General features: G+C 45.0%; 1 protein-coding gene across 4 annotated transcripts in view; it reads left to right on the top strand.

Annotated features, from left to right (window-relative positions):
• Window positions 1–18,107, top strand: part of raf1b (Raf-1 proto-oncogene, serine/threonine kinase b) — a 170,304-nt gene extending 152,197 nt beyond the window's left edge. For all 4 annotated transcript variants that reach the window (XM_038812686.1, XM_038812684.1, XM_038812683.1 and 1 more), the window contains 4 exons: window positions 671–789; window positions 4,547–4,678; window positions 7,684–7,818; window positions 17,216–18,107. In XM_038812686.1, the coding sequence (XP_038668614.1) occupies window positions 671–789; window positions 4,547–4,678; window positions 7,684–7,818; window positions 17,216–17,356 (527 nt within the window). In that variant the 3' untranslated portion in view covers window positions 17,357–18,107. The remainder of the gene's footprint in view (window positions 1–670; window positions 790–4,546; window positions 4,679–7,683; window positions 7,819–17,215) is intronic.
• Window positions 18,108–18,644: the final 537 nt, after the last annotated feature.

The raw sequence follows: 18,644 nt of genomic DNA, 5'->3' as shown, positions 1-18,644 counted from the left end.
CAGCACTTAATGTGCTTTTCATAGAAATCCATTTATCATTTATATGTTGCGTAGCCACGTAACTGGAAGATGAAACCTGTACAGTTTGGTAGTTGGCGCATTGACATTCTCTATTAGCTAAGAATATAAACCAACTAAGGGTATCTCCTTGGACAACTGGTAACCTTATAACTCTTACATGGGCGAGTATCTTTATTCCACTCAGTTTATCTTCTTGTCAGATAATATAGATTAAAGGATTGTAACACTAGCAGCACACATTATGGTTTGCAATTATTATCTTTCATTATAAGTGGATTTTATCTTCCATTCTCCAAAAGTGTGCAGGAAAAAATTCTGAAAATTGATCTTTGTGTGAGATGCAGTTGATCTCAGTTGGATGTAGGGAGTATTAATTGCTTTTGGTACTTATTAAAAAAAAATATGAAATTAATTTTTGGATGTCCCCTTGAGCAGTGAATGAACGAAGGATAAAGGCTGGAAAATCCAGTGTCTCATCTTAAATAGTACAATTACCTTTTTGGGGGAAAATCACTTTGCAGTATGAAGTAAAAAGAGGAAGTTAAAGTAAAGCCGAGCTTATTCTAATTATTTGGATATAAGTTACTGGGAACAGCTTTCTTTTTGGGGTAGTCACTATCAACAGATGTTCTCCTTAACAGAAATTCAGACATTTTCCTTCATGAAGGCCTTACCGTGAAGATTGGAGATTTTGGCTTAGCAACTGTGAAATCTCGGTGGAGCGGCTCCCAACAAGTAGGACAGCCCACAGGATCTATTCTTTGGATGGTGAGGAATTGGACTCTTAATTGTTTAGCATGCCGAGTGTTTAGAAAGATGGTTAAATTGTAGTATTTAAGATAAATAAAAATAAGGTTTTGTTTGGTTAAATGGGCTTCTTTGTTATCCAAAGGCTACTTTACAGATCCATAACCTGATACTCCCTGCAGCCATTCTGCTCAGGAAGTGAAAGATGTCATCTGCATTTAAATGTTTTGACTGTTAAGAGAATTACGAAGTTCCAGTGTTGTTTTTGTTAATAATACATAATCACTTATAAAATGTTCTTCTCATGATTTTAAAAGCAATTTCTGGACCACAGTCAAACAACTTGTCTGCAAGGGCAGCACGGTGGCGCAGTGGTTAGCATTGCTGCCTTACGGCGCCGAGGTCCCAGGTTCGATCCCGGCTCTGGGTCACTGTCCGTGTGGAGTTTGCACATTCTCCCCGTGATGCGTGGGTTCCGCCCCCACAACCCAAAAAGATGTGCAGGCTAGGTGGATTGGCCATGCTAAATTGTCCCTTAATTGGAAAAAATGAATTGGGTACTCTAAATTTTAAAAAAAACTTGCCTCTCTAGGGCTCTGCCATGTTAGGCCGCACAGGGCCGCCTTTCGGCACCGGAGCAGCGCGCAGCTCTCCGGCGCCGTGCTAGCCCCCTGAACAGCGGTGCATTGCTGGGCCAGGAGGCCCCTTGACGCTGGCGTACACCACTCCGGTGTTTATGCCAGCATCAACACTTGCCGGGGATTTCCAAGAATCCGGGCCCATGAGTTCAAGGGAAAATCAGGGATGGACAATAAATGCTGGCACAGCCAGCGATGCCCACATCCCGTGAATGGAAAAAAAATCTGCATATTTGCTACCTTTGCCGAATGCACTCAAATCAATTGTTGTTTTTTTTTTGGTTTTTTTTCTAACTTCGACGTTCCTTAAATCATGGGAATGCTCTAAATACTGCTTAACAGCAAAGATAATTGTGATTAAATGCTCTTTTTGGCATCGTACAACCTTATTTTACTTTCTTTGCCATTTTGATTTATGATGCTGTGTTTGCTTTCTCTTAACCCTTGATTGCAATCCCCTTGTTTCTATCTCCCTAAATTGATATTTCCAAAATGTATTGTGGCATTTATTTGTATTTATGCGGCCCCCAAAAGCGATTTGCTTGTTCCTGTCTTTTCAGAATGACCGGCAGCAAATGCCACTTGAGAAATGACAAGTGATCTCATCCTTGTCTGATAATCTTCCAAAATAAAAAGTTTTACTTTAGCATAAACCCAACGTATAAGGTGACGCTATTTTTCCAGCATATTCTTGGTGTAAAAGTCGATCCCCCTTTTCAGCCGTGACATGCGATATTTTGGTAGCCGGTTTCAATTTTCTTCCCCATGAATGCAAGTTTTTAACTTACTGATACCTTCTAACTGGGCATAAGGGATTAAACTGGCAATACAAGCTGTGTTGTGTGGCCGTTTAAGACACTGTGAGTCGGTAACGTTTCAAAATGGAGGCCATTTCACTTTTATACTTGACGTCTAAGTAGACCCCCATTTTGGATGGATTTTCCGAGGCACCTACATGCCAACACCCGCAGTATTTATTGCTGATTCATCTGAGCTATTTATCTCCATCTAGGATTTCTGCCAGTTAGCCTTGTGTTCATTACTCATAAGAATGCACTCTATGAATTTGGTATTTTCATGCTATATTTGTTTCTGAATAGCAAGTAAACTGTTAAACTCTGCTTCTATCTCAACCAAAGGTCACTAGTTATCTCAAAATTACTTTCAATTGGAATCTGCTTCCAAATTACTGTCAAAATAATCTTTGGAAAGTTCATTGGAGGTTGAGACATGACTATGTTGCCAACAGAAATGTAACTTTCTGATCAGAATAATTGATTCTGCCTCATCCTGGTGAGTTATTTCAAATTCGGTATTGTTGGGCACAGGCAGTTTTGGTGTTTCTACATTCAAAGATGCAGCTCTCCACCAGTAGAGGTTTGGGCGCTGGTCAATGCTACACAAAAAAGAGAAAATTTAATTGGAAATGGCTATTTGTTCTAAAATAAGACCATGGAAAGCAGTTTAAACAGTGAATATAAAAAAAATCACGTTTTAAAAACTTATCTTCTAGAATATGAGTTTATAGACATCTTCGAGGACACTCATTAAATGGCCTGTTTTTCACCTTAACAAAATAAAGCATTAAATTTTGGTAGGAGATACAAGGAGACCACTTATTTCTTAGAAGGTTTTAAAGCTAAATAGGACGGAGGGGCAAAGAGATCTGTGAATACAGATACGCGAACATATCATTGCAAGTTGATGAGACCATAAAGTGCGCAAAGCACAGAGCTCAATTTTCAGAGGAATAGAAAGTGAAAGTGAAAATCGCTTATTGTCACGAGTAGGCTTCAAATGAAGTTACTGTGAAAAGCCCCTAGTCGCCAGATTCTGGCGCCTGTTCGGGGAGGCTGTTACGGGAATCGAACAGTGCTGCTGGCCCGCTTGGTATGCTTTCAAAGCCAGCGATTTTGCCCTGTGCTAAACAGCCCCAGAATGTAAAAGGAAGGAGAGGAAACCAAAGATTTGAGTCCCATTGTGTCAATCTGTGTCTCCATTCCACAAAACGCATATTGAAGCACAGGGAAAAGTGTAGGAAAGATTTACAAGGATGTTAAAATTGAGCGACTGTGACGATCATGAAAGATTGAATAGAATGGGGCTTTCTCCTGATGGAGAGAAGAGTAAGATGAGATCTAATAACTGTCTTTGAAATTGGAGTGGTTCCATATGGTGGACATGGAGAAACTGTTTTCATGTTTGGTGATTGCAGAAATAGGAACATAAATAGAAGATAAACAGATTAAATAAGGAATTTAAGAGAAACAGCATTTACACAACATACTGAGAATGCGGAATTTGTGAAACATGCAGTTTTGCTGGATTTAAAGGGGACTTCATGCACACTTCATTACTGCTGCTTGGTGAAGTCACCACTGGATGTGCTTGAGTGATGTGAAAAAGAACTTGATCTCACCTGGTTTTCTGTGTGCACGGGTGTGTTTGTGGTTGGGTTTTGGTGAGGAGAAGCAAAGCACAGAGATTCATTCTCAGAAAAGAAAGTGTGAGTGCCCATTTGGACTGAGGTTGAGGACATAGTACTTTCAATGGCTCTATTACACATTGTAGCAGATTTAAACAATATATTTCAGTCTGCTCTAATTATTCATTTCGGCAAGATTGGCCAGAATTATTCCGCAGACTGGCTATTCCTAACCTACTCCTCAGATTAGGAAGTCATAAACAACATGGAATATTTCTTCGTACCTCCTGTTTATTTTCTTCCTCTCTTAAAACGAATGTCTTGTGCTAACATATGGCTGCACACCTAACTACCTTAAGTTTCATGATTGGGGCAGCACAGTGGCGCAGTGGGTTAGTCCTGCTGCCTCACGGCGCCGAGGTCCCAGGTTCGATCCCGGCTCGGAGTCCCTGTCTGTGTGGAGTTTGCACATTTCCCCCCCCGTGTTTGCGTGGGTTTCGCCCCCACAACCCAAAGATGTGCAGGGTAGGTGGATTGGCCACGCGAAATTGCCCCTTAGTTGGAAAAATGAATTGAGGACTCTACATTTTTAGAAAAAAAAAGTTTCATTATTGTGCAGTTTGCATGAAAGAATATTTTCTCAGATTTCGACTTCCTAAAACTTTCAAAAGGTCCCATGCGTGGTGTAACTTATCACAAAGAATTGTTTCTCTAGGCACCGGAGGTCATCCGAATGGAGGAAGTAAATCCATACAGTTTTCAATCTGACGTCTATTCATACGGTACTGTGCTGTTTGAACTAATGACAGGAGAGCTGCCCTACTCCCACATAAACAATCGAGATCAGGTAAGTACACAACAAACATGTTCTTGGTATTTGCTTGCTCCTCCACTTCCCAATTGCTTTTCTCTGCTCTTTTCCCTTTGTCACACACTACTGCAGGCGAGTGACTTGTTCTGCGTCTCCGACAGTGCTACTGTATGACCAGATGGCACAGAGCAGTTGTCCAGTTTGCTTTGGATATTGATTTATTAATTTTTCCCTTCCCTTGGTCCCCAGAAACGTTCCTCCTTATGATGATGCAGCACAATTGGGTTTTATAGGTGTATGCCTCAGCTATGACCTACAGTTTGCGGTACACATGTCATGGATTTTGTTCCACTTGTTTAGGGGGGGAGGGGGGAAGTAAAGCCATTCAGAGGCCCTTCTTCAGGTGTGAACCACAAACTATAAAACTTCAGGGAGCAGTGCCTGATCTGTTAATATTTGTACATTTTCCAGCAGGAGTCGCCAAACAGCGATCCAAAACATTTGTTCAGCAGGCCCTGAAAACCGTTATATCCAATTGCTGCACTAACTGAAACAACCCAATTCAGAGCCCAAAGTTAGAAAGGGAAACTGACATCTATCAACCTATATGGGTTTCGTACTACGGCTGCCATTTTATCCACTGGGAATCTGTTTTGCTTTTTACTTGACACGTTTAATTTCACAGCGATAATGTCGCAAACTATTTTGATTTATTTCCAAATTCAGCACCTGCTCTGGGCCGGCGGGAACCTTGGCATGGAAGGGTTGGGTGGCGACCTGTTGGGGGTGGGAAGAGTCCGACCCCGGGGGGGGGGCCTTCGATGTGGCCTGGCCCATGATCGGGGCCCACCGATCGGCAGGCCGGCTTCTGTGGTTGGGGACCTCCTTTCCTACGCCCCGTAGCCTTGCGCCATGTTGCGTCGGGGCCGGCGCGTTGAAGGACACTGCGCATGCGCGGATTGGCGCCGGTGCCACTGTGCATGTCCTTGTTGGCACCGGCACAACTGCGCATACGCGTATCCCGCAGCGCACAATTCGCGCAGGGATTGGCAGCTGGAACCGCTCCAGCGCGCCCTGTAGGGGCCAGAATTAGCCCTGGGAGCGGCCCGTTCACGCCGTCGTAAAACGCGACGGCGTTTAGCGATCTGTGTCTCAAGGTTGTGAAGGCCACACCTGCATCTGCACATCTCTGCCACCAGATGGAGCTTATTAAAACACTTGGGCTGGATTTTCCGGTTCCCAGCCCAAAATCACGTTCGGTGATCGGCCGTAGAATCACAGTTCTCCACCAAATCGAGGGCGCCGCTTTCATGATGCTCCGCCCCCTCCAGTGCGGCGTAGCGACAATCTCAGGACATTGCCCGAGGCCTGCCTGCTGATGCTCCGTCCCCGACCGGCCGCGTTCCCGACGGCATGGGTCACATGTGCTCTCATCCGCAGGCATATGGTCATTGAAGTGATCTGTCAGAAAGATTTTTTGAGGTAAACTGTACCAGGTTGGAACAAAGTCCTTTTGTTACATCCTGTTTCCTGCCACTTTTTTGGGCTGGAAAATTAAAAATAAAACAAAAAATGCCAGCAAGAGTTCCAACTTACCACCATCTGTCTAAACAAAACATTTGGTATAAAAGCAAAATAATGTGGATTCTGGAAAAGCATAACCTGATGGAAATGCTCAAAGGGTCTGGCAGCATCTGTAGCGAGAGAAACATGGTTATCAGGCAGAATTCCAAACCCACGACCATCTAGAAGGACAAGAGCAGCAGATTCCTGGGAACCCCACCACCTGGAGGTTACTCTCCAAGTCACGCACCGCCCTGACTTGGAAATATATTGGCGTTCCTTCACTGTCGCTGGGTCAAAAACCTTGGAACTCCCTCCCAAATAGCACAATAGGCGTATCTACACCACATGGATTGCGGCGGCACAAGAAGGCAGCTCACCATCACCTTCTGAAGGGCAACTAGGGATGGGCATTAAATGCCGACCTAACCAGTGACACCCACAGCCCCTAAGTTAATTTTTTTTAAATTGCATTGTCCCCCGTGGCGAGTTCAGTAGCGGGGTCTGGTATTTAGTCAGGCGGAATTGGGGCAGCACCACCCCTTTCCCATCACCATCCCATTGAAATCTGTGGCGAGAAAGGGTGATGGAACTCTCCCGCCTCACTGCTAATTGAGGCCGTTAGGTGGGAAATTAATGCTCACTTATGGGTCTCATCCTGCAGCTACTGGTATTAGCCGAGCGGTGGGCATGGGACATGCCATGTGGGCAGCATGACAAGCAAACCAGGTGGGGCTGCTTCTGAGCTCCGGGGGGGGGGGGGGGGGGGGGGGGGGTTCCACTCAAAGGCATTGACTGCCCAATTGAGTGATCCGGCATCAGGAAGAGGGAGTGGGGCCCACTGAGAACTAACCCCCCCCCATCATTATTGCCAACCTCCCTCTGCCTCTCCCCCCTCCTACCATCACTCACATATGGACTGTGATCCAGGTGATGATCCTAGGCCTCATGTGCGTGTTGTACCAGCAGCTACCACTGACTCCCCAGTGGTGCTTCCGTCCTCTGATTGGCTAGGAGCTCTTGATGGATAAGACCTCTGGGCCCAGGGTCCTTGATTCTCCGGGAAGGCCCACCACTGGCCCGTTAATGCCTGAGTGGCACATGTTGTGGCACACCTTCTCAAAAGAGACTCGCGCTGGTTCTCTAACCAGTGGCTGTGAACCCTGTCCCCTGCACTAGATTCCTCCAATGTTTCAGGTTAATGTGACCTGGAGTATTTACTCTGCTTCTCTCTCCAGAGATGCTGCCAGACCTGCTGAGCATTTTCAGCTGTTACTGTTTTACATTTTTTTTTATAAAAAGTATTTTTTTTACATTTCTGATAAATATTTCATATTCTTTTATCCATTGGTACAACACCAATGGAGAGTCGGTGCAGACCTCGTGGGCTGAATGGCCTCGTTCGGCAATGTCAAGATTCTATGGATTCTAACGCAATTTAAAAGTTTTTGTACTTTCCTTTGCCTTTATGCGATTAGATTATTTTCATGGTGGGAAGAGGATTTTTAACACCTGACCTCAGTAAACTCTACAAAAATTGCCCCAAAGCAATGAAGAGACTTGTAGCAAACTGTTTGAACAGGAGCAAGGATGATCGACCTCTCTTTCCTCAGGTAAGACTAAAGAAAGTGAGGGGGCCCCTGCTGATTTACTGATGATAAACCACAAAAATAAGACCTGGATTATATATTTTATTTTATGGGGCAAGCGTGCCAGGTTTCTGAGCTGATCTTGTATGTACTTTTCACACACTCAGTAAATCCAACTATATAATCAGTGAGTGCAAGTCAAATTATACTACAACAAGATGTACTCTGGTAAGATCCTGACTGCTGTGTCCAGTTCTGATCGTTTAAGGCACTAGAACATATTTGCAGGGAATTCAGAGAAAAGTCACAGGATTAATCCCAGAATCTTTGGACTGCGAGAATACCAAAGAAGTAGCAAGAGGTTGGAGAAATGTGGGGCGGAATTCTCCGAACCCCTGACGGGTCGGAGAATAGGCGCAGTGCCGCGCGAATCGCGCCATGCCATTCTCTGCAATGCGGAGAATCGGTGCCGGCGCCGGTCGGGGTATGCACCCATGGGCCGGCACGCCGATTTTCTGGGCCGAACGGTCGTCAACAAAAAGTGGAGTCCCGCCAGCGCTGTTCTAACATCCTCTGAGCCAGCGGGACCTCGGCGTTGAAGGGTCTGGGTGCGGCCTGTGGGGTGGGGTGGGGGGCCTCCGTAGTGGCCTGGCCCGCGACCGGGGCCCACCAATCGGCGGGCCGGCCACTCTGCCCTCCGGCCTCCTTTCCTCCATGCTGGCTCCTGTAGCCCTGCGGCATTTAGGTCGGGGCCGCCGCAGGGAAGGCCACTGCGCATGCGCTAGTTGGCGCTGGCCCAACTGCGCATGCATGGACCCCGCGGTGCCTGGTTCAGGCCGGGATCGGCAGCGGAGGCCGCTCCAGCGTCGTCCTAGCCCCATGTGGGCCGCCGAATGGGGCCCCGGAATGGGCGCCGACGCCGGTGTAAAACACTCCCGTTTTTACTCCGGCGTCAGCACTTAGCCGCCCGTTGGGAGAATCGCGCCATGATCTCTTTGAATGAAGAACAATTTTACAAAATACAATTACGTGGTATAGAAAAGATAAATGCAGTGCTTTTTTCAAAGTAAACCAAGACAATAGAACAAGGTTAAATAAGTGAAGGGTGAAGTTAGGACTCATTCCAGAACTAATGACTTTTGACAAGGTCCCACATGGAAAGTTGATGAAGACGGTAAGGGCTCATGGGATCGAGAGCAATTTAGCAAACTGGATCCAAAACTAGCTTAGTGGCAGGAGGCAGAGGGTGCTGGTTGAAGGTTGTTTTTATGACTGGAAATCTATGTCTAGTGGTGTACTGCAGGGATCGGTGCTGGGTTTGTCGTATACATTAATGATGTTAATGTAGGAGGTATAAGTAAGTTCGCAGATGACACAAAAAATTGATGGTGTGGTAAATAGTGAGGAGCAAGGCCAGAGATTACATGACGATATAGATGAGCTGGTTAGATGGGGAGAAGGGTGACAAATGGAATTCAACATGAAAAGTGTGAGGTAATACATTTTGGGAGGACTGACAAGGCAAGGGAATATAAAATGAATGGTCGGACCCGACAAAATACAGATGATCAAAGGGATCTTAGTCTGTATGTCCCCAGATCTCTGAAGTCAGCATGACAGGTAGATAAGGTGGTTAAGAAGGCAATGGGATTCTTGCCTTTATTAACAGAGGCATTGAGTATAAGGGTTTACACTGGAGTGCTGAACTGGTTGCATTTGAGTGCTACAGTGAGAGTTTGGTGACTGAGGGAGTTCGGTGAGGAGGGAGTAAGGTGCTCCTTTCATTTCATTTCCTCAAAGAGTGTGAAAGGAGCCAGGAGTTTACAGAGTGTACAGCTGACTGGGAGCAGAGTCAGAGGGCGGAGGTCCAGTTGGTCTATGGGGCAGCTAATTCTGTAGAGTAAGAGGGGATGGAGGCTAGGGCAGTTGCATGCTCCTCCTGTAGGATGTGGGTGATGAGGGATATCACTGGTGTCCCCGCTGACTATACCTGCAGCAAGTGCACCCAACTCCAGCTCCTCAGAGACTGTATTAGGGAGCTGGAGCTGGATGAACGTCAGATCATCCGGGAGGCAGAGGGGGTTATCAAGAAGAGTTACAGGGAGGTAGCCACACCCAAGGTACTGAACAAGAGTAGCTGGGTTACAGTCAGGGAAAGGAAAACTAACAGGCAGACAGTGCAGGGATCCCTCGTGGCCGTTCCTCTTCAAAACTAGTATACCATTTTGGATGCTGTTGGGGGGGGATGACCTACCGGGGGAAGGCCCTAGCTGCCAGGTCTCTGGTACTGAGTCTGGCTCTGGGGCTCAGAAGGGAAGTGAGGAGCATAGAAAAGCAATAGTAATAGGAGATTCAATGGTTAGGGCAATAGATAGGAGATTCTATGGTCGCGAGCGAGACTCCCGGAAGGTATGTTGCCTCCCGGGTGCCAGGGCCAGGGATGTCTCGAATCGTGTCTTCAGGATCCTGAAGGGGGAGGGTGAGCAGCCAGAAATTGTGGTGCACATTGGTACCAACGACATAGGTAGGGCAAGGGGTGTGGAGGTAATAAACAAGTTTAGGGAGTTAGGCTGGATGTTAAAGGCAGGACAGACAGAGTTGTCATCTCTGGTTTGTTGCCGGTGCCACATGATAGCGAGGCTAGGAATAGGGAGAGAGTGCAGTTGAACACGTGGCTGCAGGAATGGTGTAGGAGGGAGGGCTTCAGGTATTTGGATAATTGGAACGCATTCTGGGGAAGATGGGACCTGTACAAGCAGGACAGGTTGCATCTGAACCAGAGGGGCACCAATATCCTGGGGGGGAGGTTTTCTAGTAGTCTTCGGGAGGGTTTAAATTAATTTGGCTGGGGAATGGGAACCGGATTTGTAGTCCAGCAACTAAGGAAGCCGATATTCAGGACGCCAAAGCACGTAATGATACAGTGGGGAAGGTAACACTGACAAAGGAGAGTACTTGCAGCAAGGAGATGGGTTGAAGTGTGTATACTTCAATGCAAGAAGCATCAGGAATAAGGTGGGTGAACTTAAGGCATGGGTCGGTACTTGGGACTACGATGTGGTGGCCATCACGGAGACATGGATAGAGATGGGGCAGAAATGGTTGTTGGAGGTCCCTGGTTATAGATGTTTCAACAAGATTAGGAAGGATGGTAAAAGAGGTGGGGGGGGGGGGTGGCATTATTAATTAGAGATAGTATAATAGCTGCAGAAAGGCAGTTCGAGGGGGATCTGCCTACTGAGGTAATATGGGTTGAAGTCAGAAATAGGAAAGGAGCAGTCACCTTGTTGGGAGTTTTCTATAGGCCCCCAATAGCAGCAGAGATGTGGAGGAACAGATTGGGAAACAGATTTTGGAAAGGTGCAGAAGTCACAGGGTAGTAGTCATGGGTGACTTCAACTTCCCAAACATTGAGTGGAAACTCTTTAGATCAAATAGTTTGGATGGGGTAGTGATTGTGCAGTGTGTCCAGGAAGCTTTTCTAACACAGTATGTAGATTGTCCGACCAGAGGGGAGGCCATATTGGATTTGGTACTTGGTAATGAACCAGGGCAGGTGATAGATTTGTTAGTGGGGGAGCATTTTGGAGGTAGTGACCACAATTCTGTGACTTTCACTTTAGTAATGGAGAGGGATAGGTGCATGCAACCGGGCAAGGTTTACAATTGGGGGAAGGGTAAATACAATGCTGTCAGACAAGAATTGAAGTGCATAAGTTGGGAACATAGGCTGTCAGGGAAGGACACAAGTGAAATGTGGAACTTGTTCAAGGAACAGGTACTGCGTGTTTTTGATATGTATGTCCCTGTCAGGCAGGGAAGAGATGGTCGAGTGAGGGAACCATGGTTGACAAGAGAGGTTGAATGTCTTGTTAAGAGGAAGAAGGAGAATTATGTAAGGCTGAGGAAACAAGGTTCAGACAGGGCGCTGGAGGGATACAAGACAGCCAGGAGGGAACTGAAGAAAGGGATTAGGAGAGCTAAGAGAGGGCATGAAAAATCTTTGGCGGGTAGGATCAAGGAAAACGACAAGGCCTTTTACACATGTGAGAAATATGAGAATGACTAGAGCGAGGGTAGGTCCGATCAAGGACAGTAGCGGGAGATTGTGTATTGAGTCTGAAGAGATAGGAGAGGTCTTGATCAAGTATTTTTCTTCAATATTTACAAACGAGAGGGGCCATATTGTTGGAGAGGACAGTGTGAAACAGACTGGTAAGCTCGAGGAGATACTTGTTAGGAAGGAAGATGTGTTGGGCATTTTGAAAAACTTGAGGATAAACAAGTCCCCTGGGCCTGATGGGATATATCCAAGGATTCTATGGGAAGCAAGAAATGAAATTGCAGAGCCGTTGGCAATGATCTTTTCGTCCTCGCTGTCAACAGGGGTGGTACCAGAGGATTGGAGAGTGGCGAATGTCGTGCCCCTGTTCAAAAAAGGGAATAGGGATAACCCTGGGAATTACAGGCCAGTTAGTCTTACTTTGGTGGTAGGCAAAGTAATGGAAAGGGTACTGAGGGATAGCATTTCTGAGCATCTGGAAAGACACTGCTTGATTAGGGATAGTCAGCACGGATTTGTATGGGGTAGGTCTTGCCTTACAAGTCTTATTGACTTCTTTGTGGAGGTGACCAAGCATGTGGATGAAGGTAAAGCAGTGGATGTAGTGTACATAGATTTTAGTAAGGCATTTGATAAGGTTCCCCATGGTAGGCTTATGCAGAAAGTAAGGAGGCATGGGATAGTGGGAAATTTGGCCAGTTGGATAGCGAACTGGCTAACCAATAGAAGACAGAGAGTGGTGGTGGATGGCAAATATTCAGCCTGGAGCCCAGTTACCAGTGGCGTACCGCAGGGATCAGTTCTGGGTCCTCTGCTGTTTGTGATTTTCATTAACGACTTGGATGAGGGAGTTGAAGGGTGGGTCAGTAAATTTGCAGATGATACGAAGATTGGTGGAGTTGTGGATAGTGAGGAGGGCTGTTGTCGGCTTCAAAGAGACATAGATAGGATGCAGAGCTGGGCTGAGAAGTGGCAGATGGAGTTTAACCCTGACAAGTGTGAGGTTGTCCATTTTGGAAGGACAAATATGAATGCGGAATACAGGGTTAACGGTAGGGTTCTTGGCAATGTAGAGGAGCAGAGAGATCTTGGAGTCTATGTTCATAGATCTTTGAAAGTTGCCACTCAAGTGGATAGAGCTGTGAAGAAGGCCTATGGTGTGCTAGCGTTCATTAGCAGAGGGATTGAATTTAAGAGCCGTGAAGTGATGATGCAGCTGTACAAAACCATGGTCAGGCCACATTTGGAGTACTGTGTACAGTTCTGGTCACCTCCAGGAAGGATGTGGAAGCTTTGGAAAAGGTGCAAAGGAGATTTACCAGGATGTTGCCTGGAATGGAGAGTAGGTCTTACGAGGAAAAGTTGAGAGTGCTAGGCCTTTTCTCATTAGAACGGAGAAGGATGAGGGGCGACTTGATAGAGGTTTATAAGATGATCATTGGAATAGATAGACAGTCAGAGAATTTTTCCCCGGGTGGAACAAACCATTACAAGGGGACATAAATGTAAGGTAAATGGTGGAAGATATAGGGGGGATGTCAGAGGTAGGTTCTTTACCCAGAGACTAGTGGGGGCATGGAATGTGCTGCCTGTTGAAGTAGTTGAGTCGGAAACATTAGGGACCTTCAAGTGGCTATTGGATAGGTACATGGGTTAGGGTAGAATAATGGAGTGTAGATTAATTTCTTCTTAAGGGCAGCAAGGTAGCATTGTGGATAGCGCAATTGCTTCACAGCTCCAGGGTCCCAAGTTGGATTTCGACTTGGGTCACTGTCTGTGTGGAGTCTGCACATCCTCCCCGTGTGTGCGTGGGTTTCCTCCGGGTACTCCGGTTTCCTCCCACAGTCCAAAGATGTGCAGGTTGGGTGGATTGGCCATGATAAATTGCCCTTAGTGTCCAAAATTCTATGATTAACCTAGGATAAAAGTTCGGCACAACATCGTGGGCCGAAGGGCATGTTCTGTGCTGTATTTCTGTATATTTATATCTAAGAGCAAGGAAGTTATGCTGGAGCTGTATAAAACGCTGGTTAGGCCCCGGCTGGAGTACTGTGTACAGTTCTGGTCACCACACAATAGAAAGGAAGTGATTTTACTGGAGAGGGTGCAGAGGAGATTCACTAGAATGTTGCCTGGGCTGGATTGTTTCAGCTGTCAAGAGAGACTGGTTAGGGCTGGGGTTGTTCCCCCTGGAGCAGAGAAGGCCGAGGGGAGACCTGATTGATGTGTATAAAATTATGAGGGAAATAGATCGGGTGGATAGTCAGGTACTTTTCCCTTTAGTGGAGGGGTCAATAATCAGAGGCCATAGATTTAAGATAATGGGAAGGAGGTTTAGAGAAGATGTGAGGAAAAACTTTCACCCAGAGGGTGGTTGGAATTTGGATCACTACCTGAAAGTGTGGTAGAGGCGGGAACCCTCACAACTTTTAAGAAATATTTAGATGAGCACTTGAAATACCATAGAATACAAGGCTACGGTCCCAAGTGCTGGAAAATAGGATTAGAATAGTTAGGTGCTTGATGGTTGTCACGGATGTGCTGTAAAACTCTTTGACTCTAATAAACTTCCAGAAAGAGCAGAGGAGACATACACTTTAGGAGTTATGCATGTCATAACTGGAAGAATTGTAGCTTTTTATAACTGAGATAGGCTGAATGACCTCTATCATCTATATTTATTTTGTGATTGGAAACCATTTAAGTCGGGCTCATGCAATCAAATATCCTGTAGTCTTCTGCTAAACTTAGAAAGGAGTACAGTGTGCCAGAAGCAAATTATAGACATTTGTACAGCAGCTACCAGACGTACTCTGGAAATTGTAAACTATCAGATGGTACTAAATGTTTTTTGATAGCATCAGGTGCTTTAGTATTCTGATTACAATTGCAAATATACAATGGTGACATTGAGAATTTGGTCCACTTTTGAGGTGATCTTCGACAAATACACTTGGGTTGTTTGTCTTCTCAACTGCTGTTGGTATTTTTTTTAACCTTGTTACATAAAATGATTAAGACTTATTTTCACCATGTCTAGACAAGGTGTCCATGATGTGGAGATGCCGGCGTTGGACTGGGGTGAGCACAGTAAGAAGTCTTACAACACCAGGTTAAAGTCCAACAGGTTTGTTTCAAACACGAGCTTTCGGAGCACGGCTCCTTCTTCAGGTGAATGGAAAGGCTTGTTCCAGAAAACATTTCTGGAACAAGCCTTTCCATTCACCTGAAGAAGGAGCCGTGCTCCGAAAGCTCGTGTTTGAAACAAACCTGTTGGACTTTAACCTGGTGTTGTAAGACTTCTTACTGTAGACAAGGTGTGACAGCCCTCCCAACGTTTGCAAGAAGCAGTGATTTGAAGGCAAAGGATTCTTATTTCCTTGGGGATTAAGAAAAGAGTTCTAAATACCCATCTAAGAATGATGACCCCGGCGCTCTTGAAAGAAGGTTCCAACATCCACCTTCACTGCTTTCTTGTAGTGATTTCCTGCTCTGCACACATCCATGTCAATCCTTGTTTTCCAACTTGTGATGATCTTGGAAGAACCAGATATATTTATAATGATGATAATTATCTTGTGTGCTTAGGCCAGAGTATAATGTCCTTTTTAAAAAAAAGATTAAGCACTTACAAATTGAGTGTATGTTCATTGCAACCTACCAATGCATTAGACAACATCTTCTCCACTTAGTCCCTGCTGGAAACAATAGCAGGTCAGGGACCTGAGCCCTCTGCCAGCCGGACCTTGAAGGAAGATGGTGTGGTCAATCATGTCAAAGGCTGCAGACAGGTTGAGGGCAAGGAGGGAACATTTATCTTTGTCACAGTCACAAAGGATGTCATTTGTGACTTTGATAAGAGCCATTTTGGTACTGTGGCTTCTTTTGCAGAATAATGTTTATTGCCTTTAAAAAACAGTACACAATCCTTTCTCTTTTAAGACAAGTGCTGTAATAAAATAATTACCTTTTTGCATTGTTCTGTTATGAACAAATGTAATTTTAAGTTGTGGACCCACCAGTTGAATTTAAATTTAGAAAATATGTTTGGATATTACATTTTCGGTCCAATCTGTTATAAATTCTACATTTAACAACCATTATGATTTGAGGCGGAATTCTCCCATTTTGCAATTCAAGTGCCGCGGCTATTGTCGTGGTCTTTCCCGCTGAGGAGGTTGGCAGGGAAACACACCAACTCTCTTCTGGCCCTGACCTCATTAATTATGCACCCAGGTGTTACACACAGTATTCAGTGGCGGGGATGGCCTGGAGGGCACATGATCCGCCCTTGTGCTCGCACGCCATATTGAAAGGTTGCCCAATAACGCTGACCCTCTATTGAGGAAAGGTGGACCTCCTAAAAATGAAGATAGATCTCCAGGAGCATTTCGAGACCAGAAGATGGATCTCCTGAGAATGAAGATCGATCTTCAGGAAAATCCTGAGGTTGGATGATCGACCTATCCCCAGGCCACCAAATCTGGATGGTCATCCTGCCGATGCACCCTTGGTCCACAGCTGTGCCGTTCCAGGGAGCCTCCATCTTGAACTCCACAAGCTGCCCCAGGTATTGTTCCGGTGAGTCCTGACAGCTGCACGCTATACTGTTCCGAATATGTTTCAAGCTGGCATTGGTTGGGGGGGGGAGGAGGGGTCTTAGTTTTCATCCCATTAACGGGATGCAAACAAGGTTCACACCGGCCTCTGGTGGGTTTTCCAACCCACCATGGCGAGCACCAGCGGAGGATCCCGCTGTAAATTAACACTTATTCCTGGGCCTCCCGTCATATTTGCCATCGAACACGGCAGCTTGTGAGAATTCCACCCTTGGTTTTCATTTAGATGTTAGGGAGCAGGCTCAATCTGAGTTTTGCAGAGGGTGAGTATGATTAGCCTCGAGGCATAAGGCTCCCATTTCCACCAGTAAATTACATTCGCACAGGTAGTCTGGAATGATTGACTGCATTAGGAATCCGAAGGCTCATGTGTCAGCTGATATAACCATATGGAATTCTAGATACAGAATACAACAAATGCAGGAGATGATTAATAACAGGCAGATATGGAAGATGTACATTCAGGATTTTTTGTGATTGGGTTACAAGGATGAAACTGTTTTTCTATCAAACAGCTGATGAGACAAAGGACTGGAGCAGCATTGATATTACAAAAGGTTTCTTAAAATGAATTACGAGGAATCTTAAGAAACCCCTTAAGGATTAAAATGGATAATAGATTCTAACCATAATTCCATACATCTTAAATTGCATAACTGTAATTCAAGCTACATGAATTGCATGTATTAGACTCAAATGTGTGCCCATTGCTTGATTTTTCTTTCTGAAATTGTTACAGATTTTATCCTCTGTTGAACTGTTGCAACATTCATTACCCAAAATCCACCGTAGTGCCTCAGAACCCTCTCTACATCGTGCTGCACACACTGAAGACTTGAATCCCTTAACCTTAACATCAACAAGACTGGTTGCTTGGTGATCTCGTCAAGAGCAATGGAGAAAGCTGTGCAGTTATGTTTCTTTGGGTGCTGTAGGCCAGCGAATAATATGCAGCATCTGTGGACTTGTAACCAATTCTGGGAGTTGCCATTGTTCAGATTTAATGATACCAACCTGTAAGGTAAAAGGTGCATCCATTTCGTTTAATGTGTGGATTCCTGGTAAGTTTCATGAAGTCTTTCCCAAAGGTGGACACACAGCTGACTTGTACATCATGGACTCTTGCATAGCAGACATATCTTGTCCATTACTATGCCCACCCCCAAACTTCAGACTAATGCACTGGTGCAATGTGGCTGAATTGGAGACAGCTATATTACAGCATTCTACATGATGATCCAATCAGCAAACAACTTGCTTATCAAAGAAGACATTACTAAAGCAAATATTCACCGCTTTATATTGACTTAGCAGATGTGAGGATTAACGGTGGACTAATGCGGTAAACTGAGTCCGTACGATGCAACAAGTGTGTTTAAGTGGTTATAAATAATTGGGAGGTTTATTGTTTTAAGTTTTTTTTGTTTGTTTCTTTGCTATTGAGTGGGGATAACATGGTATTTCATTGGATACCTGTAGAGTTGTTGTCAGTCCCATGTATTTTAATAAAATAAGTTAATTTGCATTTTATACAGAACTATATGCAGTTCTTTTGGATAAGTCTATTCAGAACATTAGATCATTGAAAAATGTAATGACAGAATTTAATAGCATTAAAATGCCAAAAGAAACTGCAAATGTACTATTAATTACTACTGGAGAACAGTATAAAAACATCCAGTAGAAAACTGGACGCTGCTGCAATCATTTGCAACCGTTTATATTAATTTCCATTTTCTGTAACTCCGTAGAGCAGACACAAACCTGTGCCTGTGTTTTGAATTTTGGATTTGGGTAGAATGTCACGGGTACCAAGGTACAGTGAAAAGTATTGTTCTGCGTACAGTCCAAATAGATTGCTCCATATATGAAAAACATAGCTCATACGATAGATACTCAAAGTAAATACATAGACATCGGGTGAAGCGTACACAGTGTAGTGCTACTCAGTAGGGAAGAAGCGTGGCGAAATCAGTTCAGTCCATAAAAGGATCATTCAGGAGTCTGGTTAGAGTGGGGAAGAAGCTGTTTTTGAATCTGTTAGTGCATGTTCACAGACTTTTGTATATCCTGCCCGATGGAAGAGGTTGGAAGCGAGAATAACCCGGGTGGGAGGGGTCTTTGATTATGTTGCCCATTTTCCCAAAGCAACGGGAGGTGTAGACAGA

The sequence above is a fragment of the Scyliorhinus canicula genome, chromosome 11 (genome assembly GCF_902713615.1).
Source record: "Scyliorhinus canicula chromosome 11, sScyCan1.1, whole genome shotgun sequence".
Classification (NCBI taxonomy): Eukaryota; Metazoa; Chordata; class Chondrichthyes; order Carcharhiniformes; family Scyliorhinidae; genus Scyliorhinus; species Scyliorhinus canicula.
Note: the sequence above shows the minus strand (reverse complement) of the source record. Positions and strands in the feature narration are given on the sequence as shown.